Source organism: Pelophylax lessonae (assembly GCF_965119305.1).
Source record: "Pelophylax lessonae genome assembly, chromosome: 8".
NCBI lineage: Eukaryota > Metazoa > Chordata > Amphibia > Anura > Ranidae > Pelophylax > Pelophylax lessonae.
In genome coordinates, this window is record NC_138775.1 from 19184609 (window position 1) to 19211403 (window position 26795).

A 26795-nucleotide genomic window follows, 5' to 3' on the forward strand; every position below is an offset into this window, starting at 1 on the left:
ATGATCAGTACAGAGTGGTATAAAAGAATCTTGTATAGGTGCTCAAGCCACCTAGATGTGGCAGTGTTTCCCAAACAGAGTGAGTGACCGAGGTGTCACAGCTCAATCATAACCGTGCACCCCCTTGTGATTGGGCGCTCACCTTAAAATTGATTCAGTTAGGCTCAAATGCAAGATATCCTATGGATGACACTTCCGGGTGATCACATCCCAATATCAGCAGATCTCACCGTAACAGCCAACGTATCATGAAAATAAAAGGCTTATAATAGTGCTTATACCCTTAAAAAACTTTTAATTCTTGTAAAAACGTAAGGTAATGCACTCACATGTGATGGTGCATCTATGCACTTTTAAACAGCCATACAAGTTAGGTTTAACAACCTTCAGAATACCGTTGTGGTATAGTGGGAGTGTCCTTTCCTCTATGTAGATTCAGTCTGACAGCCTGACAGTCTCGCCAGTAGCTCGGCGAAGCGCTCCGTCCGTCCTTGCCCCTCCCCTACGCGTGACGACACAAGGGACCACGTGTCTTCATCAGGGGAATTTACACGTGGTCCTTTGTGTCGTCACGCGTAGGGGAGGGGCAAGGACGGACGAAGCGCTTCGCCGAGCCACTGGCGAGACTGTCAGGCTGTCAGACTGAATCTACACAGAGGAAAGGACACAGCTGCGGCGTTTCCCACTATACCACCACGGTATTCTGAAGGTTGTTACACCTAACTTGTATGGCTGTTTAAAGGTGCAGGGATGCACCATCACATGTGAGTGCATTACCTTACGTTTTTACAGGAATTAAAAGTTTTTTAAGGGTATAAGCACTATTGTAAGCCTTTTATTTTCATGATACGTTGGCTGTTACGGTGAGATCTGCTGATATTGGGATGTGATCACCCGGAAGTTTCATCCATAGGATATCTTGCATTTGAGCCTAACTGAATCAATTTTAAGGTGAGCGCCCAATCACAAGGGGGTGCACGGTTATGATTGAGCTGTGACACCTCGGTCACTCACTCTGTTTGGGAAACACTGCCACATCTAGGTGGCTTGAGCACCTATACAAGATTCTTTTATACCACTCTGTACTGATCATCACCAAAGACTTTTTTGGATAATTTATTATCATTTGATTTTAATATATTGCACGGACTGATTTAATTTTATCACTGGTATTAGCTGTAATAACTCATCATTAATTGTTTTTTTTTTTTTCTATATATATATATATATTGCATGGATTGATATATATATACATTTTTGCACTGGGACTTGTTGCAATATTCACTTGCGTTTTGCACTTTGCACTTTTTTGCCTCTAAGCATTGGATTTTACTAATGATACATTGTTGTTTTTTAGATTCAGGATTCTTTGCTTGAGGGCTCAGTTTTACATATACACTTTTTTATACATTTTATTATTTATTCTTTTTTACACAATTTTATAGATTTTTATTTGCACAACACTATTATATTGTTTATTGGCTCTTTGCACTTTTATGAGAAGTGAAGTGTCTGCGGCATTTAAAATCTGATGTAGGTAGGTTGCTCGCAGGATTTCTTGTTTATAGGGCATGTTTTCTTCCTTTGATAATACACAGAACTCTGGAGGAACAAGCTTCTAATTTTTTTTTGGTTTCTGTTCCTCGATCTGTTACATTGCAGAGAAGTGGCCCGCGTGTCTGTCACTTGGTACCAATCGCTGGCAGGACCATGCTGGATGGAGGGACTCTGCTGATTATACTTACAGCTCTGCAAGGTGAGGGAGACTCTGGGGTTGATTTACTAAATGCAAATAGACTGTGCACTTTGCAAGAGCAGTTGCTCCAGAGCTTCGTAAATGAGCAGAAGTTCTGCTGACTTCCATCATCCAATCACGTGCAAGAAAAAAATGCACATTATTGGGTATTCTTTGCAAAGTGAAGCTTTACCTCATTTACTAAGCTCTGGAGCAACTGCACTTGCAGAGTACAACTACACTTTGCAAAGTGCAGTCTATTTGCCTTTAGTAATTCAACCCTATTGTATAGAAGTCTGTGGGGTTGATTTACTAAATGTAAATAGAATGTGCACTTTGCAAGAGCAGTTGCTCCAGAGCTTAGTAAATGAGTCTTTCTGTTTGCCTATCCTCCTATGGCTGGGCACTGGTGGTGGGGGGGGGGGGGGGGGGAGTCTGTCTGTCCTCCTATGGTTGGACACTTTTTGGAGAAGTGGGTCTGTTTGTCCTTTGAAAGCTGGACACCGGTGAGGGAGAAGTCTACCTGTCCTCCTGTGGCTGCACACTAGTGGAGGGAGAATTGGTCTGTCTGTCATTCTATGGTTGAACACTATAGTTAAGGGGGGGGGGGGTAGTCAGTCTGTCTGTTCCCCTATGGTTTGATACTGCTGGGTAGTTGGTTTGGGGATAGACTGTACACTGGTGGGGGGGAAGGGGTCTGTCTTCTGTCTTCATATGGTTGGACACTGGTGGGGGGAGTCCGCCTGTCCTCTGATGACTGGACATTAGTGAGGGAAGTCTATCTGTTTGTCCTCCGAAGGCTGGACACTGGTGGGGGAAAAGGGGTCTGTCTTCATATGGCTGGACACTGGTGGGGGGAGTCCGCCTGTCCTCTGATGACTGGACATTAGTGAGGAAAGTCTATCTGTCTGTACTCGTATGGCTGGACACTGGTGGTGGGCACTGTCTGTCTGTCCTTTTATGGGCTGGATATTGGTTGTGGGGGAGAGTTTGGGGCTGTCTGTCTTCCTATGGCTGAACAGTAGTGTCAGGAAGAGTCTGTCTGCCATCCTCCTATGGCTGAACACTAGTGGAGGGAGAGTCGGCCTGTCCATCATTCTATGGTTGGACACTATAGTGGGGGGTAGTCAGTCTGTCTGTCCCCCTATGGCTTGCCACTGATGGGTAGGTGGTTAGGGAATAGGCTGTACACTGGTGGGGGAAAAGGGGTCTGTCTTGTGTCTTCATATGGCTGGACACTGGTGGGGGGCAGGGCCGCTGATAAGATTAAATTGAGGGGGAGAGTTCGGGGCTGTCTGTCTTCCCATGGCTAAACATTAGTGACAGGAAGAGTCTGTCTGTCCATCCTCCTATAGCTTTACACTGGTGAGGGGGAAGTTTATCTGTCTGTCCTCCTATGGCTGAACACTGATAGTGGGGGGGTCTGTCTGTCCTTCTATGGTTGCACACTGATCTGGGGAAGTCTGCCTTTAAGTCCTTCAATGGATGAACACTATCTGTCCTTTTGTCCCCCTATGGCTGGACCTTGGGGGGGGGGGGTCACCTCTCTGTATTGGTACATGTTATATAGCACTGTCATATTCAGCAGCACGGTACAGGGAACAACTGCATGGGCAGCTCTTTGCTGTTCTGCTGCACAGGAGCTTACACTCTAATCTGATGTCCCCATCAAAGTCAACCACTGAGCCACCGTGTTGCCATAGTCGGGTTTTGGGTGAATTGTGTTTTATGAACATCCCTAATCTCCTGAGCCACAACCACTGTATCAGTGTGCTGGGAAATGACAGATGCCATTCCTTTATATGTCTTTGAGGGAGCACAGACAGTCCTTATTGCAATCACTAAGGCACTCTCCTTTCGCACTTGAATATTAAGCAGCAGAAAAGCTCCACTCTAGAATCAATTACATATAGTACATCAGGCCCGGACTGGCCATAGGGCAGACCGGGCATATGCCCGGTGGGCCGAGGCCTCCGCTCCGGGCGCATGATGTGACTAGTGTGTCCCAAGTCCCGACTCCCTCCGATGCCGGTTGCCGCTGGGTACATTGATAGTTTATCCTCTCCATCTTACATTGGAAGGGATGGGATCAGATGATGACAGAAGGGAGAGATGTTACTTCAGAGATTTGGCTCCTCAGACATTGGCCTACATGGCCTTTCCACAGTCCAGGCCTGGACAGACAATGGACATCTCATACTCATCAATGCTCCTGACAGTTGTATACTTAATCTTCATTGGCTGTCCCTACTGGTGATGCAGTGGGTGAAGGTAGAGCTGATCCAGGGCAATGATGACATCACCCTTTATCACATGGAGCGTCACAGTCATCACTCATGCCAGAATGATGTCACAAGTCACATGACTGATCCAGACTACATTTCTGGGAACACAGGACTGACATAATGATATTACCCATGGGAAAAAGAAACTGTCACACAATAAGGGCATAGCCATGACTTTGTCATGAAAATCTCACAGCAATTCTCTCTGATGACATGGCAGTACAGTACACCTTAGTAATATGACATCGCTCTCTGGTAACATGGCATCCTTCTCTAGTAACATGGCATCCTTCTCTGGTAACATGGCATCACTCTCTAGTAACATGGCATCACTCTCTAGTAACATGGCATCCTTCTCTGGTAACATGGCATCTTTCTCTGGTAACATGGCATCCTTCTTTAGTAACATGTGATCCTTCTCTGGTAACATGGCATCCTTCTCTGGTAACATGGCATCCTTCTCTGGTAACATGGCATTCTTCTGATCTTCTCTAGTAACATGGCATCCTTCTCTGGTAACGTGGCATCCTTCTCTGGTAACATGGCATCCTTCTCTGGTAACGTGGCATCCTTCTCTGGTAACATGGCATCCTTCTCTAGTAACATGGCATTCTTCTCTGGTAACATGGCATTCTTCTCTAGTAACATGGCATCCTTCTCTGGTAACATGGCATCACTCTCTAGTAACATGGCATCCTTCTCTGGTAACATAGCGTCACTCTCTGGTAACATGGCATCACTCTCTTGTAAAATGGCATCCCTCTCTGTTAACATGGCATCCTTCTCTGGTAACATGGCATCCTTCTCTGGTAACATGGCATCACTCTCTGGTAACTAGGCATCCTTCTCTGGTAACGTGGCATCCTTCTCTGGTAACGTGGTATCCTTCTCTAGTAACATAACATCCTTCTCTGGTAACATGGCATCACTCTCTGGTAACTAGGCATCCTTCTCTGGTAACGTGGCATCCTTCTCTGGTAACGTGGTATCCTTCTCTAGTAACATGGCATCCTTCTCTAGTAACATGGCATCCTTCTCTGGTAACTAGGCATCCTTCTCTGGTAACATGGCATCCTTCTCTGGTAACATGGCATGCTTCTCTGGTAACATGGCATCACTCTCTGGTAACATGGCATCCTTCTCTGGTAACATAGTGTCACTCTCTGGTAATATGGCATCACTCTCTTGTAACATGGCATCCCTCTCTGTTGACATGGCATCCTTCTCTGGTAACATGGCATCCTTCTCTAGTAACATAACATCCTTCTCTGGTAACATGGCATCACTCTCTGGTAACGTGGCATCCTTCTCTGGTAACGCGGCATCCTTCTCTAGTAACATGGCATCCTTCTCTAGTAACATGGCATCCTTTTCTGGTAACATGGCATCACGCTCTTGTAACATGGCATCCTTCTCTGGTAAAATGGCATCACTCTCTGGTAACTAGGCATCACTCTCTGGTAACATGGCATCACTCTCTGGTAACGTTGCATCCTTCTCTGGTAACATGGCATCATTCTCTGGTAACATAACATCCTTCTCTAGTAACATGGCATCCCTCTCTGTTGACATGGCATCCTTCTCTGGTAACATGGCATCCTTCTCTAGTAACATAACATCCTTCTCTGGTAACATGGCATCACTCTCTGGTAACGTGGCATCCTTCTCTGGTAACGCGGCATCCTTCTCTAGTAACATGGCATCCTTCTCTAGTAACATGGCATCCTTTTCTGGTAACGTGGCATTCTCCTCTGGTAACATGGCAATACTTTCTAGTACTATGTCAGAGATCTCTGGTAATATGTTAGAACTCTCTGGAAACATGGCAACACTCTCTAGTAATATGGCAACAGTATCTGGCAACATGGCATCACTCTCTGGTAATATCAGGGTTGAATTACTAAAACAAATAGACTGTGCACTTTACAAAGTGCAGTTGCTCCAGAGCTTAATAAATTAGGTCAAGTTTCCCTTTGCAAAGAATACCCAATCACTCATTTTTGGTTGCATATGATTGGATGATAGAAGACAGCAGAGCTTCTGCTCTTTTACTAAGCTCCAGAGCAACTTCTCTTGCCGAGTCCAACTGCACTTTGCAAAGTGCACAGTCTATTAGCCTTCGTGTCAGTCTCTGATAACATAACACCAATTTCTGGTAATATGGCAGCTCTCACTGGTAACACCACAGAGAACTGGCCTTTTTAGCAGAGACTGCTGCCATATTACCAAATGGTACTACTACATTACCAAAGAGTGTTGCCAGATTATCAGGGACTATTGCCATATTACCAGATATTTATGGCATATTACAAGAGGGCTATCATATCACCAATGAGTACTGCCATGCTACCAGAGAGAGTTGCCATATTACCAAAGAGTGATGCCATATTACCAGAATTTGCTGCTATGTTATCAGAGAGTGATGCCATGTTATCAGAGAGTGATGCCATAATACCAGCGAGAGATGCCATATTACCTGTTTCCTGAGGTCAGATCAGTGCAGTCTGGTCGCTATAATCTGGTGAATCCCGGTACATGACTGGACATGTTCTTGAATCAGGAAGGCTGGCAACTCAGATGCTCTTTAATAAAAGTACTTTATTCGTTACATGGGTACACAGGTACAGGTTACATTCTGACGCGTTTCGGCTATGGAGCCTTCATCAAAATTTTCTCTTATGACTGGACATGTTGTTCCAGGATTACGGTTAGGGCCTCAGAACTCCCTACACAAGGCTGGACAAACCCCCCCAGGCCGAGTATCCAGTCTGTCACACCAATCCTCTGGGTACTGACCCCCCCGGCTGCCATGGAAAACCATGAAGTATTATGAAATTAAGTGGTTTAGAAGTAGTGATCGACCAATATCATTTTTTCATTGCCGATGTTTTGGTCATCGCGTATCGGTATTTTCGTACATTTAAAAAAAATGTATTTATATATTTTTTGTTTTTACTTGACAGGTACTCTTGTGGAGGCATCTGGGGTCTAAAAGACCCCAAACCCCTCCTCTGCACTTAAAAGCATTCAAAACGCCAAGTTTGGTTGTTTTGAATGCTGTCATTGTTTTTAATCTGGCGCCAGACAGTACCCGGATGCAGGGCTTTTTTTCAGCGGGAACGCGGGGGAACTTCCGGCACTTCCAGAACTGAATGTATGTAATGGAAAGGGGTGCTGGGGTGTGCTGGAGGGTCTATTGATGCTGGCTAATAGGGAATCTATTGCTGCAGAGGATGGGGGTCTATTGTTGCTGGGGAGGTCTTCTGTTGCTCATAGGGATTTATTATGCTGGGGTGGGTCTTTTGCTGCTGGTGGGTCAGTTGTTTCTGGGAGGGATTTATTGTTGAGGGAGGGGTCTTTGTTGCTGACTGCTGGAGGGTATATTGATGCTGGCTACTGGGGAATCTAGTGTTGCTGGAGGGGATCTATTTGCTGCTGGAGGGGATCTATTTGCGCAGAGGGTCTATTGTTGCTAGGGAAGTCTGTTGTTGCTGGTGGGGTATCAAGTTGCAGGGAATCAATCATTGCTGGGAGGGATATACTGTTGAGGGAGGGGCCTAATGCTGCTGGCTGCTGGAGAGTCTATTGATGCTGGACGTTGGAAGTCCATTGTTGCAGGGGTGGATCTATTGTCGCTGGGGTGTCCATTGTTTCTAGATCTATTATAATACCTTTCTTGTTATCGTTAATTCTCTAAAAGGGGTGGTACTGGGAGGTGAGTAGAAGGTGAAACCAAGGAATGGTGCTCGGGGGTGGGTAGGGGACGGAGATAAGGGGTGACTCAGAAGGGAGGAGTTCCTGCACCTATTCTCTGAGAAAAAAAGCCCTGCCCGGATGTGATATCATGACCCGATGCATGGAGACCCGATCAGAGCCGAACGCAGGCTGGTTGCCCGGGTCTCCCGGTGGGACGGGAGACCCGGGTGATCCACGGAAGGCATCGGGAGGGGGGCGGACGTCCCCTCCCGCTCCTTGTAATGACAGCCGAGCGGCTTCTCAGCCGCATCGGTTGTTATTACAAGACAGCCGACCTTCGGGTATGGACGCCGGTACCGGGGTGAGGCCTCTAGCTGCAGGCATCACTCCGGTACAAGCACTTTCCGAAATATCGGTAATATCAGCCAACTTGGTGGCCGATTCCGATATATCGGGGAAAGTGCATTTCGGCCCTCGATATATAGGCTTTGCCGATAATCGGTCGATCCCTATTTAGAAGTTCTCACTTTGCTCGGACGTCACTGGCCACCTGTATATTCCAAGTCAGTGACTCAGAAAGTATTAAAGTCATTGGATTCTCACGACGACCAGACAGCACACATTTTCAGAGGCACGTCTGCAGTGGTAGGTTCCATTGAACATGGTAACCACGTTGTGTTCTGTATTTTTCAGCATCTTCTGCACAGACTTTTGGTGTGTACCAGATTCTGAAAGTTTCTGCTTTTGAGCATGGCTCCGTCACCCTCTTCTGTAACTTCACCTTCAATGAATCGTCCCTTGGCTACAACAAATGGTACCGCCATGATGTCAAAGGACCCGAGGTGACGAACACCAGCAAAGATTACATCGGGAGAGTCTCCATCGTTAGTTCAGAAGATTTCATGTATCACAAATCTGCCAATCTTCGCCTCCACAGGCTGAATCTCTCCGACAGCGGCCTTTATATCTGTGAGGTCACCCTGATGACACACCCTATGCGGATAGCACACGGGAACGGGACTCATCTGGACGTAAAACGTGAGCTTCTAAAATTCTGTAAACCCAATCACTAAAATCTCATAGAAGCCTTAATATGTTCTAAAGTCATTTTTAAATTTGAAGCTTTCATTATAATAAGCCCTGGTGATCCTGCCATGGAGGTCATTGTTCATGCACTTCCTGTTACAGGGTGACAACGCTCTGTCCCTGTGAACCTGGGTTGTCACTCTGTCATGGTGGTTCCACTGCTAGTTTTTTAATACACATTACACAGACATGGTCCACTGTTGTCACCATCAGGGAACCCTCCCTAAGAAATGCCATGCAGTCTTTAGTGGAGTGCATGCAGACAAAAGCTGACAAGAAGATCAGCCACATGTAACCCAGGAGGACACATAGAGGAAAACAGGGATTTTATTTAGAAAAAAAGACAGATGTTTATGATACATGAGCAAACTATGTCATCCAGTTTGAGTTTACATGTTCTTTAACCACTTTACCACCGGAGGATTTTGCTGTCTTACGTCCAGGCCACTTTTTGCGATTCGGCACTGTGCGACTTTAACTGACAATTGTGCGGTCGTGCGACGCCGTATCCAAACAAAATTGACGTCCTTTTTTTTCCCACAAACAGAGCTTTCTTTTGGTGGTATTTGATCACCTGTGCGATTTTTACTTTTTGCGCTATAAACAAAAAAAGAGCGTAAATTTTGAAAAAATAACAATATTTTGTCACATTTTTTATATGAAATTCCCCCCCAAAAAAATGTAAAAATCAAAATGTTTTTTAAATTTTTGGCCAATTTGTTTTCTGCTACCTATGTTTGGTAAAAAAAAATCACAATAAGCGTATTTTGATTGGTTTGCGCAAAAGTTATTGCGTTTACTAACTAAGGGAAAGATTTCTGTAATTTTTGGTGTTTTTTTTTGTAACGAGTAATGGGGGCGATCTGCGATTTTTTTTGTGGGACTGCGACATTGCGGCGGACAGATCAGACCCTTGACTGACATTTTTGACACTTTTGGGGGTACCAGTGACATTTCTATAGTAATCAGTGCTATAAATATGCACTGTTACTGTAAAAATGACACTGGTAGGGAAGGGGTTAATTTTATTGGAGAGGGAGGGGTTAATGCATGCCTGGTGCTTACTAGCGTGTGTGGGGGGAGGTGACTGAGTGACACAGGGACAGATCGCATGTTCAGCTATGCTGAACCCTGCAATCTGTCACTGTCTGTCACTTAGGAGATCCGCCCGCTCTGTTTACACAAGTGGGCGGATCTCCAAACTTGATTCCCCGACGATCAGGGAAGAGCGGCGGCGATGTGAATGAATACAGCGGGAGTGAGCCTCTGGCGGCGCGCGAGCGCCGCCCACAAGGGGAGGAGTCCAGCGACGTAGTACTACGTCGCTGGATGATAACGAGCCACTGTGCCGCAGTAGAGGCACAGTGACTGGTCGTAAAGTGGTTAACCTGTTCCTAACCGCCCGCCGCAGTTATACGGCGGCAGGCAGCCGCTCCCAGGACAATTGCTGTACATGTACTGCGGTCGCATGCACGAGGCTAGGGTGCGAGTGCACGCTGCCAGCGGCACGCTCCCACCCCTGCTCGTCAGTGGGGAAGACAATGCAGCGTGCAGGCGGCTCTGGTTGCCACCTGACACCCACGATCGCTCCCCGATGAGAGAGAAGAATGGTCAGCTGTTGTAAACACAGCCAACCGTTCTCCCTGGGATGATCATAGAGCCCCTGTGATCCTTCTATATAGGAGCACATGTCTCTATGGTCATTTCAGAAGCCACGCCCCCCCACAGTTAGAATCACTCCCCTAGACTCACATTTAACCCCTTGATTACCCACAATGGTAACCCCTTCCCTGCCAGTGTCATTATTACAGTAACAGTGCATATTTTAGCACTGATTACTGTAGTAATGTCACTGGTACCCCCAAAAGTGTCAAAAATGTCAGTCAGGGGTCCGATCTGTCCGCCGCAATGTTGCAGTCCCACAAAAAATCGCAGATCCCTGCCATTACTAGTAAAAAAAAAAAACATAAAAATTACATAAATCTTTCCCGTAGTTAGTAGACGCAATAACTTTTGCGCAAACCAATCAAAATACGCTTATTGCGATTTTTTTTTACCAAAAATATGTAGTAGTAAACAAATTGGCCTAAAATGTTGAAACATTTTGAATGTTAAATTTTTTTTTTGGGAATGTTATATAGCAGAATGTGAAAAATATTGTTTTTTTTTTTTCAAAATTGTCGCTTTTTTTTTTGTTAATAGCGCAAAAAATAAAAATCACACAGGTGATCAAATACCAGCAAAAGAAAGCTCTATTTGTGGGAAAAAAAGACATCAATCTTATTTGGGTACAGCGTTGCACGACCGCGCAATTGTCCGTTAAAGTACCGCAGTGCCGAAACGCAAAATAGGGCCTGGTCAGGAAGGGGACAAATCCTTCCGGTCTTAAAGTAGTTAAAAGAGAACTCCACTTTTGTTAAAAAATAATTAACATAGCATGTAAAATTGCTAGAGAAGACATTTTGTAGAAAAATGTTATTAAAAAATACTTTTCCATTTCAATCTGCAGCCACTATAGTTTTCTAAACTGTTGAATATTATATATATATATATATATTTTTTTTTTTTAATTTATATATATATATATATATATATATATATATATATATATATATATACATAAATCTGCACTTATGTGTGTGTGCTATACAGATAGGTAAATAAACTGAAAATAAGTGAATAATTAAACTAAATAAAGTTTTCTGGGTGAGGTTGCCACTCCTTTAAAAGGTGTAGTACCTTTAAATCATGTGCATATGTGTAAAGAGCGCTCTCACTGATATTCTGAATAAATACTGTTATTAATACACATAAATCAATCTCATAAACATGTCAATAAAATCATATCTTCAATAAATCAAATGTCCAAAAAAGTCCATTATTATAGGTGATCTTCTTGGTAAAAATTAAGATTCTATTCTGACTTAAAGTGTTGTACTGCCCAGTGCTGTGAACATAAATGGGTGCAATCCGTGCTATAAACATAAATTGGTGTGCCCCCGTGGGAGGGACGAAACGCGTCAGTTACCAATGGGTGGTTACGTCAGATCCGGCCAGGACACACAAGTTTCGGGGCACTTTCGGCTTCCAGTTTTCGTGCCTGTATTATTTTCATACTACTGTATGTGAGTGGAATTACTTGATTTTATTATGCCTAAATAAACGGAATTATGTTATATACTCTTCCCTTTCTTTACCATTCATACCACATATGCGTAAACCTTCATCTGAAAATAAGGAGCCAAGTTGGAGGACTACAAAGCCCAGCATTTTGAGGCAATTTATAAAGCGTAAAAGACTTCTGTCATGGGTGTCTGTGGCAGCTGGTGAGTGAGTGGGCACACAGGAGGGGAGCATGGATTGCACCAATTTGATGAAGATGAATGATGAAAATTTACTCATATGTGGTATGAATGGTAAAGAAAGGGAAGAGAATACTGTATAGTGTAATTCTGTTTATTTAGGCATAATAAAAACAAGGTATTCCACTCATATAGTATTAAAATAATACAGGCATAAAAACCAGAACTGGAAGTGCGCCACGACTGACCTCACTACCCGTGGTCACTTGACGCATTTCGTCCCTCCCATGGGGCGCACCAATTTATGTTTATAGTACGGATTGCACCCATTTATGTTCACAGCACTTGGCACTAAACCACTTTAAGTCACGATGGAATCTTAATATTTACTAAGAAGATCACCTATAATAATGGACTTTTTTGGACATTTGATTTTTTGAAGATATGATTTTATTGATATGTTTTTGAGATTGATTTTTGTGTATTGATAACAGTATTTAATCCGAATATCAGTAAGAGGGCTCTTTACACAATTTCCTAAAATTGTTTAAAAATTCAAGGCAATATAGCAACTTGGATACATATCTGTACCCTAATGTGCATATGCAATGCCCCACCCCCATCACTAGGGTATAGAATGCCCCCTCCCCCACCGTTGTGTGTACATATTGCCCCCCAACGTTGTGTGTTCTGAATGCCCCCTTCATTGTGTGTACAGAATGCCCCCCTCTATTGTGTGTCCTGAATGCCCCCTCTGACGTGTGTACAGAATGCCCCCCTCTATTGTGTGAACTGAATGTCCCCCTCCATTGTGTGTACAGAATGCCCCCCTCCATTGTATGAACTGGATGTCCCCCACCATTGTGTGTACAGAATGCCCCTCTACATTGTGTGTATAGAATGCCCCCCTCCATTGGGTGTGAGAATGCCCCCCTCCATTGTGTGAACTGAATGTCCCCCTCCATTGTGTGTACAGAATGCCCCCTTCCATTGTGTGTACTGAATGCCCCTCTCCATTGTGTGTACAGAATGCCACCTATCTGTCATGTGTAAAGAATGCGCCTCTCCATTCTGTCTACTGAATGCCCCCCTCCATTTTGTGTACAGAATGCTCCCATTTGTTGTGTGTACAGAATCCCCCCCTTTGTTGTGTGTACAGAATGCCCCCCTCTGTCATGTCTACAGAATGCCCCCCTCTGTCGTGTGTACAGAATGCCCCCTACGTTGTGTGTACTGAATGCACCCCTCTGTTGTGTGTACAGAATGCCCCCCTCCATTGTGTCTACTGAATGCCTCCCCCCATTGTGTATTGTGTGTACAGAATGCCTCCTTCATTGTGTGTACAGTACAGAATGCCCCCCCCCCATTGTGTGTACAGAATGCCCCCCTCCATTGTGTGTACAGAATGCCCCCCTACATTGTGTGTACAGAATGCCTCCTTCATTGTGTGTACAGAATGCCTCCTTCATTGTGTGTACAGAATGCCTCCTTCATTGTGTGTACAGAATGCCTCCTTCATTGTGTGTACAGAATGCCCCCCTCCATTGTGTGTACAGAATGCCTCCTTCATTGTGTGTACAGAATGCCTCCTTCATTGTGTGTACAGAATGCCTCCTTCATTGTGTGTACAGAATGCCCCCCTCCATTGTATAAACTGGATGTCCCCCTCCATTGTGTGTACAGAATGCCCCTCTCCAAGAAAACCCCCTCATTATTTGTGTATGAAATGTCCCTACTGTTGCTGAACAGAATTAAAATATTTGCAAGCAGGTGAGTAGAGAAGTTTTCGGCAGAAGAGACATAAAAAACATCAGAAGATCCGACCTTTCCGTTTACTTCTATTTTAAGGGAAGATTTTCCACTGAAACTTCAATAGATTTCTGTTCCACAAAACAGACCAACATAGTGATAAGTCAGTTTCTACATGAATGATGTGAAGGAGGCTTTAAGGGGAACTAGTCTATTAAGAGTTTCAATGTCCACTTCAGGACTGAGGGGTCTGCTGAGTTCAGGATTTGGAGCACCAGTTGTGCCTCACCAAACACCAACGCAGGAAAGAACTCGGCACTGAAAAATCACGCTCACTATTTCTTAGGTTCTTTCTTTGCTTTCCTCTCCCTTTTATATAACAAAGGATAATTGTGTACAGAACTCAATAGCTCAAACTGACATTTAAATTGCAGTTACTTCTCTCCTATTGGATGGTTCAGTCTGTAGTTTCAGTCAGCCATGCCAAAGATGAAAGCAGGGAGCATCTACTGTGCTGTCTCCTTAGTTAACCCCTAGTGCTATGGCAGTCCTTTGCCATTAGTTAAGTATTTCATTGTAAATCAAAAAACGAATACACACACAAATAGAGAAAACAAAAAAAACAGCAAACTTGTGAATTGTTTTACTTATTAAAAAATAGGATCGAGACATTGCCCCACCGGAAGGGTAAAGTGGGTAGATAAAATGCAATATTTACGGAGAATGGAGAAACTGACAGCAATAACAAGCGATAATTATGAGAAATTTCCTCCCCGAAGATGAGGGAGTTGTTAGCGGTGGGTTATATCGTAAAATAGCTTAATTGGGATGGAGGGGTGTGGAAGGAGATGTCGGGAGGGAGAGGAAAGAAAGTTATATCTTTTCTTTTGTTTTTTGTTTTTTTTCTTTCCCTGATGGTTGGTTGTGGTTGGTTTTAAGTAGGAAGAGTTGTTACACAAAATCTCTTTATTTAAGATTTTAAGCTTATAGGCCGGGGCCTCTTTTTGATGATGCTGATTGTGGTTGGGCTACTCAGGAATGTGAAAGATGTTTTCCTATGGTAATTTTGATGTAAAACTTTAATAAAAATCATAATTTTCAAAGAAAAATAGGATTTCCCCCAAACCAAATTGTCTATTATGTTATCTCCCTAGTTAACCCACAGTGCTCTAGGAATTCTTTGTCATGGGTCAAGTATTTCATTATAAAACATAAATTGAGTTAGTGTATCTGCACATTGTATCTGATGCAATCCTCTGCTGTGCTTGGGTGACCTTACCTGTCACTTGTCTCCTTAGTTAGCCCACAGTGTTCTGGGAATTCTTTGTCATGGGTCAAGTATTTCATTATAAAACACAAATTGAGTTAATGCATCTGCACATTGTATCTGATGCAATCCTGCGCTGTGCTTGGGTGACCTTACCTGTCACTTGTCTCCTTAGTTAACCCACAGTGCTCTCAGAATTCTTTGTCATGATTCAATTATTTCATTATAAAACACAAATTGAGTTAGTGCATCTGCACATTGTATCTGATGCAATCCTGCGCTGTGCTTGGGTGACCTTACCTGTCACTTGTCTCCTTAGTTAACCCACAGTGCTCTGGGAATTCTTTGTCATGGATCAGCTATTTAATTGTAGCACCCTTCTAGGTAGGTGCTAGAGAGTGTATAGTTTTTGGGGTTCCCTGCTTAGCAGGGGGACTGTCAGGCAATTGTAAGTACTTTCTGCCTAACAGGGAGCAGTGTTCCATTGATAGGGTCTGCTCAGTGGGATCTGATGCTGCTCATGCTGTCTGCCTCTTTCACACTGGTCCAATAGGAAGGAACATATTGGATAGTGGGTAGAAACCTGACAAATGGGAGCATGGGTATAGATACAGCCCTGGCCTTTGGCAGAGGAAGGTGCCTCGAGGCACCTGGCTGTGTGAAAATACCCAAGCAACTGGCTGCAGGATAATCAGAGGGAGGCCCAGGGAAATCTATGCTCAGCGATCCCTTCAGGGGCAGTGCTACATAATTCTAAAACACCAATGGAATTAGTGTATCTGCACATTGTATCTGACGCAATCCTTGCAATCCTCCACTGTATTTGGGTGAATTCACCTTTCACTTGTCACCCTAGTTAGCCTACAGTGCTATGGGAATTCTTCGTCATGGGTCAACTATTTGATTGTAAAACATAAACTGAATGAATGTATCAGCTGCATGTATCTGATGCGATCCTCCACTGTCCTTTCATTCTCCTTTCAGCAGTTGGGTAAATGTGGATCACTCTCTGCAGAAGATCTCCTCTCTTGGCTATGGCCTATACGCTATGGCCCCTGTCTTCATTTTATACACTTTAGAGATGCTTTAGGTAAAGCCGGCATGCCGAGCTGGTGTTTTGGGGCCGCATGTTGACCTCTTACTCCTTCTTTAGCTCTTAGTGGTAGAAGAATGTTAACTGAAATCAGTGCCCAGCTGTCCTCCAGTTGAGTCATTTTGCTGCTCAATACTTGGGTAGGCCAGCCACAGGTGAAAGGAAAGAAAATTGCTTGACTCCCCAGTTAGTGTTGATAGGGGAATCCCTCCCATAGCGCTTTTGTGTTCTGTCAGTGGGGAGTCTTCCCCACCAGCAGAATACAATGATCACTGTAGCGGCCGCCCCCATAGAAAGAGGGGTTTCGCCGCCAGAGATGTTCTCTTCCCCCTAGTGGGAGGGATGCTGTAGAGTAGAGCAGGAACCACTCTTACCAGAGCTAGGGATTTAGCGATCCAAGCCCAAAGGAGATAGAGCTGGTATAGCCTTCTCCCACAAACATGAGATGACACTCTATGTTGTGAGTCTAAGCAAGAACTGTTTATTAAATTCCAAGACATACAGTTTTACACACAGTTATGAGACACTCCCCTTAGCCTTGCCAAAGGGGGGGAAGGGGACAAGGAACAAGCCAATGGGAACTGAACATTTGTACATTGAAACAGGTAGTCTCTCAATACACACCCCCTGCGGAGAGATGTCTCCAGTCCAGACCATTGTCTGTGTCATGAATCCACACAATTAGACACAGAAACAGGAGGGGGGGGAGAAGGGCTGTAGCATTACATTACATTAACTCAATGCCATGAGTCATGCCATATTCAGCTGTTCAGAAGATGCATAAAGGGAACATAAAATGCCATAAAAGGCAATGTCCCAAACTCATAGGAAAATGACACGAAGGGGTTTACAATCCAGGGACAGGGTGATCCGTCACACATAGTGACGTTTAGTACCGTCACATCTATAAAAAAAAAAAACACAAATGTAGAGCGCTAAAAAACCACTGGCATATGAAGGGTGAATGCAACACTAACAGACGGGGGGAAGGGGGAAGGGGGAAGGGGGAAGGGAAATACCAAAAAGAAGGGACTTCTATATAAAATAAATACCAGTAGATAATGAATAAAAGTCCCAAATCTGGATGTCCAATGGCACTGAGCAGCTCTTCTCAGAAGTGAGGAAGACTCTGGAGCAGAAAAAACAAAAAGAAAAGCGCTCTAAGTGCAGACAAATTTATTATAAAAATAAGAACAATAGCTGTAGCAACTCACAAGATGCCACGGTATTCAGGCTTTATATCATCATATAATATATGAAGCTCCTCTAGGTGGTGCCATCTATCCACACTATAGGCAGTATACGCTGGAAAACCGTCCGTCACATAGGAGGAAGAGTGCCGGCTGTCTCTTAGAGGCGTCTGGGGAAGCAACTGCGATGTGGAGATGAAGGAGAGAAGAATGCGGCCACGTCGCCAGGGAGCTGGAATGCTTGGTATGAACGGCATGCACGACGCGTTTCTGAGCATGCGCAGGGTCCCGATCGGACATGCGCGCTCTTTCATCAGCAGCAGCACCTATATCCACTGGCAGTGGTTTGGTGACAAAAAACCAACAGACTGGTTGTACTGAAGTCAATCGATGGATCAACTTCAGTACAACCAGCCTGCCCATAGACAGATCAAAATTCGGCCAGTTTAGCAGGAACTGGCCAAATTTTGATCCGTTTTCGGCTGGCTTTAGGTTATGACCCTCCTTTCTGGTACAGAATGTTGAAATTTGCAGATGGTACTATAATTTTTTATTTAGAAACGTGCTATCATCTATTTTTTTTTTATTGTTATTATTAAATAGGTCTGGCTCTAAAAAGAAATCATGTGGCCCCTTGAAGATTTATTGCACTGTTTCTTTTGAGTTTCATGTCCCTGAGGTGAAGTCATTTCCTTGTCTTTTGCACTTTGTTAAATTTCTGTAATTGTATTTTCCTCTTTTGGCAGCATTTGTTGCAGACAATTCGAAGTTGCAGCTCGCCATTACAGTAAGTTTTAGCACAATCGCCATCATCATCATCCTTGTCTTAGCGGCTGTGGCGGTTTTCCTTGGACACCACAAGAAATGTGAGTGTTGGAACAGTCCAATACTAATCATTCTGTTGAGAAGGCTCTATGAAAACTTATACCTCATACACACGCAACGATTGTTGGCCGTGAATTTTCGGCTTGTTAGTATGATGCTTCCGACAACCGACTGCGACTTTTCGGCCGAACAAAATCTGGTGTGCATGCTATAAAATTTTTTTGGCCCGTCAACAGAACGGCCGATTGTTCTTCAGTCAGTACAGATTTCGGCAGACAAAAATGTGATGAGCAAGACTGGGCATGCTCAGAGAAGAAAAAACACACGAAAAGTTGGGTTTTGTTGGCCGATAAAATTCGGGTGCAGTCTAGAGCACATTTCAACCAACACAACAACACTGGACAAAAGACGGCAGATCGGTCGGCCAACAATCGTTGCGTGTGTACGAGGCTTTAGTCAATGACATGACCTTTCAACGCTCCAGACTTTTCTAATAAATCAGAGATCAGGCAACATGCATAAACATTTTTCAACCACATTCCACCTTCTACTGTCTCCTAAGCACTTCTCTGTCCGCTCTCCTCGTTACCAAACCACTGTGTAACAATTCCTGGCCACCAATCACAGAGGAGGACAGGGGGAGTAGCACTGGGACTCAATACCTGCACCAGATAATGGCCCCAGGACAATGACTGGTTCCAGAGGCGTAACTAGAACCTTCAGGGCCCCGGTGCAAGAAACCATTAAGGGCCCCCTGGCCGTGGGCCCTTCCCTTCAAGCCTGGGGCTCTTCCCACTGATCCTGGGGGTTTTTACTCTAGTTGCGGGGCCATTTATTACAGTCCCGCAGCGGGACCCTTTCACAAGTTCTGCGGTGGGCCCCCTTCCTGCCATCTTGGGGCCTCCCCACGGTGGTGGAATGCCAGGGCCCTGTCTCAAGTGTGACCTTTGCAATCCTGGAAGTTCACCCACTGGTGTCAGTCATTTTTATTATTTGGTATTTTAATTGTATTATTTTTTATCACCTTATTTTATTTTATCATTTTATTTTATTTTTTTACAATGTCACTGACTATGACTCTGTCCATTCAGAAAAGGAAGGAGCTGGAAAATTACATATTTAATGACCCCTTCCTGGTTTTCTATTGTGACATCCCCTGCAGCAGCCGGCAGGAGACGGGAGGGGGGGGGGGGACCAGGGGAGCATACAGGGGCCCAGAGACAGCAGAACACAAGTGAACTGGATAGGAGGAGTGGCGGGGGCAGCATACAGAGGAACCAATCTCCTCCATTTTCCTACTGCAGCTACAGGAGGAAAAAGGAGGACAGTGATTTCTCTACATGCTGCCCCTGCCGCCCCTCCTATCCAGGTGCACATGGGAGCCACACGGGCCCCCTGGAGCATGGGGCCCGCTTGCAATTGCAACCCCTGCAACTCCTGTAGTTACGACCCTGACTGGTTCATTTGATGAGAACTGGCCTACATGCTATAGAACAGGGGTCTTCAAACTATGGCCCTTTAATTGTTCAGGAACTAAAATTCCCATCATGCCTAGTCATGTCTGTGAATGTCAGAGTTTTACAATGCCTCATGGGATGTGTAGTTCCGCAACAGCTGGAGGGCCGTAGTTTGAGGATCCCTGCTATAGAAGACAAAAGTCACAGGAGATCGAGATATAGGGCCTAACATTTTAAAGTGAGAAGAGAACATGAGCTCCAATCACATGCATGAGGCATTGCGGGTTTTTAATTCCTGTGCACACAATTGGAATGTGTAAGTTATTCAGGTACTCCTCAGACCCATCATTGGGCCCTTAATGTCAGCACTGACCTTACTTTGTAGAATTAGAAACCATTGGTAGAGCGGAATAAGAGCCCATCAGGAAACTATGGTGGCCACATCTATGGGTTGTAAGCACACTGGTCCGATCATCACATAGCAGCTGTGATTATTACCGTAGTTATTTTTGCAGTTTCCATAATCAGTCCCCTTGATGAGTCTTCATACAGCATGACCTCCATTATATAGGGAAAGTGTTGGGCCCATGGACCTATGGCCAATCCTTTATAACACTTGGTTCTTTTTGATGAATTATGCAAAGCGAGCGAAAAATATTTAGAAAAGTGACTTTTTATGGGTTAGATGTTTTTTTTTTTTTTTTTACCTTTTTTTTTTTTATTTAGTAATAAAACACTACACCATAATACATTTAAAAATATCCTCACTTGTTATACAAACATTACCCACATCTCCTTCATCTCCCCTCCCCCCCCTTCCACCTATCCCCCCACAAACTATGTCTTGCCACACACTTTTTCACTTCCATTATTGTCGGAATTGTCATTATTATTATTCCATTATTAACCGGCTCTCTTTTCCTCCTACTACTTCTATTCTCCTTTTATTTCAACATACAGTATCTCACAAAAGTGAGTACACCCCTCACATTTTTGTAAATATTTTATGCCATCTTTTCATGTGACAACACTGAAGAAATAACACTTTGCTACAATGTAAAGTAGTGAGTGTACAGCTTGTATAACAGTGTAAATTTGCTGTCCTCTCAAAATAACTCAACACACAGCCATTAATGTCTAAACTGCTGGCAACAAAAGTGAGTACACCCCTAAGTCAAAATGTCCAAATTGGGTCCAAGGTGTCAATATTTTGTGTGGCCACCATTATTTTCCAGCACTGCCTTAACCCTCTTGGGCATGGAGTTCACCAGAGCTTCACAGGTTGCCACTGGAATCCTCTTCCAATGACGACATCATGGAGCTGGTAGATGTTAGAGACCTTACGTTCCTCCACCTTCGGTTTGAGGATGCCCCACAGATACTCAATAGGGTTTAGGTCTGGAGACATGCTTGACCAGTCCATTACCTTTACCCTCAGCTTCTTTAGCAAGGCAGTGGTCATCTTGGAGGTGTGTTTGTGTTCGTTTTCATGTTGGAATACTGCCCTATAGCCCAGTCTCCGAAGGGAGGGGATCATGCTCTGCTTCAGTATGTCACAGTACATGTTGGCATTCATGGTTCCCTCAATGATCTGTAGCTCCCCAGTGCCGGCAGCACTCATGCAGCCCAAGACCATGACACTCCCCCACCATGCTTGACTGTAGGCAAGACACACTTGTCTTTGTACTCCTCACCTGGTTGCCGCCACACACGCTTGACACCATCTGAACCAAATAAGTTTATCTTGGTCTCATCAGACCACAGGACATGGTTCCAGTAATCCATGTCCTTAGTCTGCTTGTCTTCCGCAAACTGTTTGTGGGCTTTCTTGTGCATCATCTTTAGAAGAGGCTTCCTTCTGGGACGACAGCCATGCGGACCATTTTTTTTTTTTTTTTGAGGGGGGATTTGTGATATGGCAATATGGGGAGAGAGAGGATTTGAGCTAGGGGCGCAAAGATTTGTGATGAGAAGAGTGATTTCAGCAGGGGGGGGGGGCAAATTTGTACTAGTAGGAGGGGGAATTTATGCTTAGGGAGTAAGCGTACAGATTAGTGCTGAATTGTTTTTTTTTTTTTGGGGGGGGGATTTTTGCTGATACATAATGCTCATACATCTTGGGGGGGGGGGCAATTTGGCATGTTTGTCCTGGGCTCTAGATTACCTTTTCCCAACACTGCATTCAGTGTTAACTCCTTTAGTCTACTGACCAATATTTTTGCATATAGTTTTGTATCTGCATTTAATAGTGCTAAAGGTCAATAGCTAGAACACACAGTTACATCCTTTCCCTCTTTGGGTATTATTATGTAATGGTCTTGCAATGACTCTTTCCTCAACCCTTTTCCTTCACCTAACCCATTTATATAAAAACAAAATTTGGGGATAAGTTGTTCTTTAAAAATGTTATAAAAGCGAACCGTGAACCCGCCAGGTCCTGGGCTCTTCCCCCTTGCTGTGTTTTTTAACGCTAGTTCAATTTCTTCTTTCGTTATTGGGTCTTCTAATGTTTTCAACTCTTCCGCTGATACTTTAGGTAGATTTGCCTCTCTAATATATTCTTGGTTTCTTTTTTTGGTTCCTATTATTTAATTTTCCTTTTATTCTTACCGAGTATAAGGAACTATAATAGTTTTGAAAAACTTCTGCAATTTTTTTATGATGAAAAGACCATCTTCCCGTTTTTATTTTTAATTTTTCCTAAAAAATTAATTGATTTCTTATTTTTAATCACTTCTGGACCGGAAGGATTTGCCCCCTTATTGATTAGGCCATTTTTTGCGATTAGGCACTGCGTTACTTTAACTGTCAATTGCGCGGTCGTGCGATGATGTACCCAAATAAAATTGATGTCCTTTTTTTCCCCACAAATAGACTTTCATTTGGTGGTATTTGATCACCTTTTTGTTGGCCAATTTGTATTCTCCTACATATTTTTGGTAAAAAAAATCCCAGTAAGCGTATTTTAATTGGTTTGCGCAAAAGTTATCGTGTCTACAAACTAGGGGAAAGATTTATGTAATTTTTTTTTTTCTACCAACAATGGCGGCGATTAGCGATTTTTAGTGGGACTGCGACATTGCGGCGGACAGAGCGGACCCCTAACTGACATTTTTTACACTTTTGGGGGGACCAGTGATATTACTACTGTTGCTAAAAATATGCACTGTTACTGTTATAATGACACTGGCAGGGAAGGGATTAACACAGTGGTGATCAAAGGGTTAAGTCCGAGCCTAGAGGGTGTTTTCTACCTGTAGGGGGAGGGACTTGTGAAATGATCATAGAGACCTGTGATTTTGTATAGAAGGATCACAGGCGCTCTGTGTTCATTTCAGAGAGAAGAATGGTCAGCTGTGTTTACAACAACTGACTGTCCTTCTCTTTCAGCGGGAAGCGATCGCGGGTCCCCGGCGGCAATCGCGGCCGTCGGCCCCGTGCATCAGCATCCTCTATCCTTTCCCAATAAGCGCATTGTGTTTACAACAGCAGACCGCCATTCTCTCTCCACGGGGAGCAATCATGGGTGCCTGGCGGGAATCGTGGCCACCCGCCCCGTGAATCAGCTTCCCCGTTGGCGGAATGGGGGGGCGTGCCTCAGGCGGCGCGCACTTGCCCCCAGGATTGCTTCCACGGAGCGCTGTGCAGGTACGGCGATTTGCGCAGCTAAGCCAGCCAAGTGGTTAATCTTACCGAGTATAAGGAACTATAATAGTTTTGAAAAACTTCTGCAATGTTTGATGATGAGTAGACCATCTCTTCATTTTTTATTTTTCATTTTCCCTATAAAATTAATTGATTTTGTTATTTTTTAAAGATCTTGCTAGATATTTTCCGGGTTTATTTCCCCATTTATATCTGTCTTTAGCCCCTCTTTTAAATACTTTTCTTGTTTCTTGCTCCATTGACTCATTTAATTCGTCTCTCTTTAACACCAAAGCCTGTTGTTTTCCTACCTGTTTTTTTTATGTATTTGTTCTAACTCCTGTATTTTTGTAATTAATGTTCTCATGTTGATTGTCCTTTCCCTTTTCTTTTTAGCATGGGGCAGATGTGTTGAGGATGCACACATTCATGATAAAAATCCATCAATGGGCATGATTAATCCATGTCATTGTGAACTGGCCACATTGGAATGATTGGGATTCATGGGTGTGGGGTCTTTTGTTTCCTATGTAGGGTCTTTGTGTAATACTGACTTGTTTCCTCTCCTCCTCCAGTGTCAGAGTGTCTTCTGCTGAGGATGACGGGAGATGCGGAGGACCACACCTATTGTACAGTTGAAGGTAAAAATGGTTACTACCAAATTATCATAAAGAAGGGCAAATATAGGGGATGACATAGGGAAGACCTGAGCAAGGCAAAGGATAATGAAAATAGAATAAGCAATAGATGTGTCGGGGAAGGGGTCCAGCTCAGAGTAGGGGAAGAAGGAGGCTGTGTAACCAATGGGTGTTTTTGGGGGGGAGGAGACAGAAGAAACAGAATAGGCAATGGGTGTATTCAAGGGAGGAAACCTGTGCAGGAGAGTACAGGATAATCAATGGATGTGTTGAATAGAAGACTGGTGCAGAGCAGGGGAGGGATGAAACAGGTCAGGCAATGAGTATTTTGGGATAGGAAACCTATGCTGATGAAGGAGGAAACAAGATAAGCAATAGTTGCATCAAGAAGGAGACCTGTGGAGGATAGCCAATATATGTGCTGAGGAAGAGAACTGTGCAAAGCAGGGGAGGGAGAAAACGGACTAGTCAATGGGTGTGTCAGAGAAGGGGACCTGCACAAAGCAGGTATGGGAGGAAACAGGATAGGCATCAAGTGTGTCAGACCAGGGGACCGGTGTAGAGCAGGGGAGGGAAGAAATAGGATAGGCAATGGGTGTTTCTAGGGAGGAGACCTGTGCAGATTGTTGGAGGGAGGAAACAGGATAGTCAATGGGTGTGTTAGGGTCAGGAACCTGCGCAGAGCTGGGAAGGGAGGAAACAGGATAGTCAATAGGTGGGTTGGCGAGGAGACCTGCACAGAGCAGGGGAGGGAGGAAACAGGATAGTCAATAGGTGTGTTGGCGAGGAGACCTGCACAGAGCAGGGGAGGATGGAAACAGGATAGTCAATAGGTGTGTTGGCGATTATTAGAAGGAAAATTAAGCTATATCTAAAAAAAGACTATAAAGGATATTGGGGATTTTTCTACTGTGAAGGTTTTTCGGCCTAACGTGTATATTACTTTTTTTTCTCCTAGAAGTTAGAAGTTACATTGATGAACAGACGATTCCCCAACAGGTGATTCTGTTTGCCCATATCAGACAGAGTTCAGGAAGAGATCAGCAGTGTCAGGAAGAGTGACTCACGTCATGTGACTCACAATCTAAATTCGAAGAGTCAACAGGCTAAGCACCATTCGTCCACCATGTCTATGAGACCTGATATCATATTATCTTCTTCAGCAGGCCATACACGGTGCAAATTTCTTTCCTGCAACAAAAGAAATTTGCTAGATTCCCCCATCAACACAGACAATGTAGACATGGAAATCCCATTTGCCAAGTCATTGTATTCTCCCGGCAGGGGGGGTGGGGAAAGTCGTCCCCGCTGGAAGAAGACAGTGATTAATGCTAGCGGCTATACCAGCTGCTAGCTATAATCGCATGTAAGATTCGGCAGGCTGGTTGTGCCCAAGTTGATTGATCAATCAACTAGGTACATTTAGCCTGCCCATACACGGTTAGAATCTCAACCAGTTCCTGCTGAACCGGCTGAAATTCAAACCGGCTGGCCTAGGATAGGCAATTATGTAACAGATTAGCACACAGGATGTGTCTTCATATTGACATCTTATTATTTATTTATTACAGGTATTTATATAGTGCCAACAGTTTATGCAGTGCTTTACATATTTTGTACATTTGGATCAATCCCTGTCCTCAAGGAGCTTGCAAACTAAGATCCCTATCTCATATACTAGGGCTAATTTGAAAAGGAGCCAAATATCTTACTAACGTGTCTTTGGAACACGAGGGAGACTGTAGTATCCAAACTAAACCCATGCAAGCAAAAGGAGAACATGCAAACTCCATGCACATAGAGTTTTGGTTGGGAATGATTTAAACCAAGGACTGTAGTTCTACAAGGCAGAAGTGCTAAACTACTAATCTACCATTTCATCACCGTCACTCATAACTGTACTCTTATTTCCACAGAGTTATTGTACTGAGAGCCGAATCTACATCAAGGACAATAGGCAGTATGATGCAAGGACAACCAGGTACGAAGAATCAGTCTTAGGTCCAATTAGTGGGACTTGGTGGGGAAGGAGATGCTGACTCTACTGATAATAGAAGAGTATTACACAGTTTTAGCATTCTCTTTGCCATATTGGCTTTCTGATCCAGAGGAAGCTGCACCACAGCTTTATGGCCTTCATGAATTCAAACCAGAGATTGTTGGCACATTTTATCTCTGTTGAATCACCTGTGTATTATTATAACTACTATTTATTATTACATCTCCAGCAGATACTGAGAATGAAGAATCCTGTTTTCAGAGCCAAGAACCGGCATTACGGACAGCCAAGGTCCAGCATGACTCCACCAGACAGCAGCTGCCCCATTCTATGCTTTGAGGAATAGGAGGGGCCAATACCAAGACCTCCATGGCTGAATTTTTAGTGTCGGAAATGTGTGTTCTCTGTGTGATCCATAGATGATCCTCAGCATTTTCCAGCCAATGGAGAAAGAGATTTTGAAAGAATGCAGAACTTATGTGTACTGAGTACTGTATGGTGATTGGGGATTCTCCTACTAGGAAAAAAGGAAAACTGTCACAACCATCGGTGACCAAATGTTACATGGGCCTGTAGATTTATTCATTCACCATTTAGTACATAGGTACATTTAGTACACAGGCTTAACAATGATTGTCATCCTCCCAATGATGTAACTCCTCCCATTCTAGGTGGGACTTTGTTGTTGATTCCACATCCACCCCTGTGGTGCACACATTCCTCGTAGGCAGTGGCCAAACTATAGGCATAGCAGCCCATGTAGATGCTATGGGTCCTATGGGTGGAAGGGGAGCCCCATTAGAGAGGCTGTTAAAGCAAATAAACTGT

At 44.0% G+C, this 26795-nt stretch overlaps 1 protein-coding gene across 1 annotated transcript; it reads left to right on the forward strand.

Annotated features, from left to right (window-relative positions):
* Positions 1–1701: 1701 nt before the first annotated feature.
* LOC309561268 (natural cytotoxicity triggering receptor 3-like) lies at positions 1702–26579 on the forward strand. The gene is made up of 7 exons (XM_082265079.1): positions 1702–1756; positions 8410–8754; positions 18150–18269; positions 23906–23971; positions 24927–24967; positions 25885–25949; positions 26197–26579. Exons 1-7 carry the CDS (start codon positions 1711–1713, stop codon positions 26204–26206), a joined length of 693 nt encoding a protein of 230 aa, XP_082121205.1. The 5' UTR covers positions 1702–1710; the 3' UTR covers positions 26207–26579.
* The last annotated feature ends 216 nt before the right edge of the window (positions 26580–26795 follow it).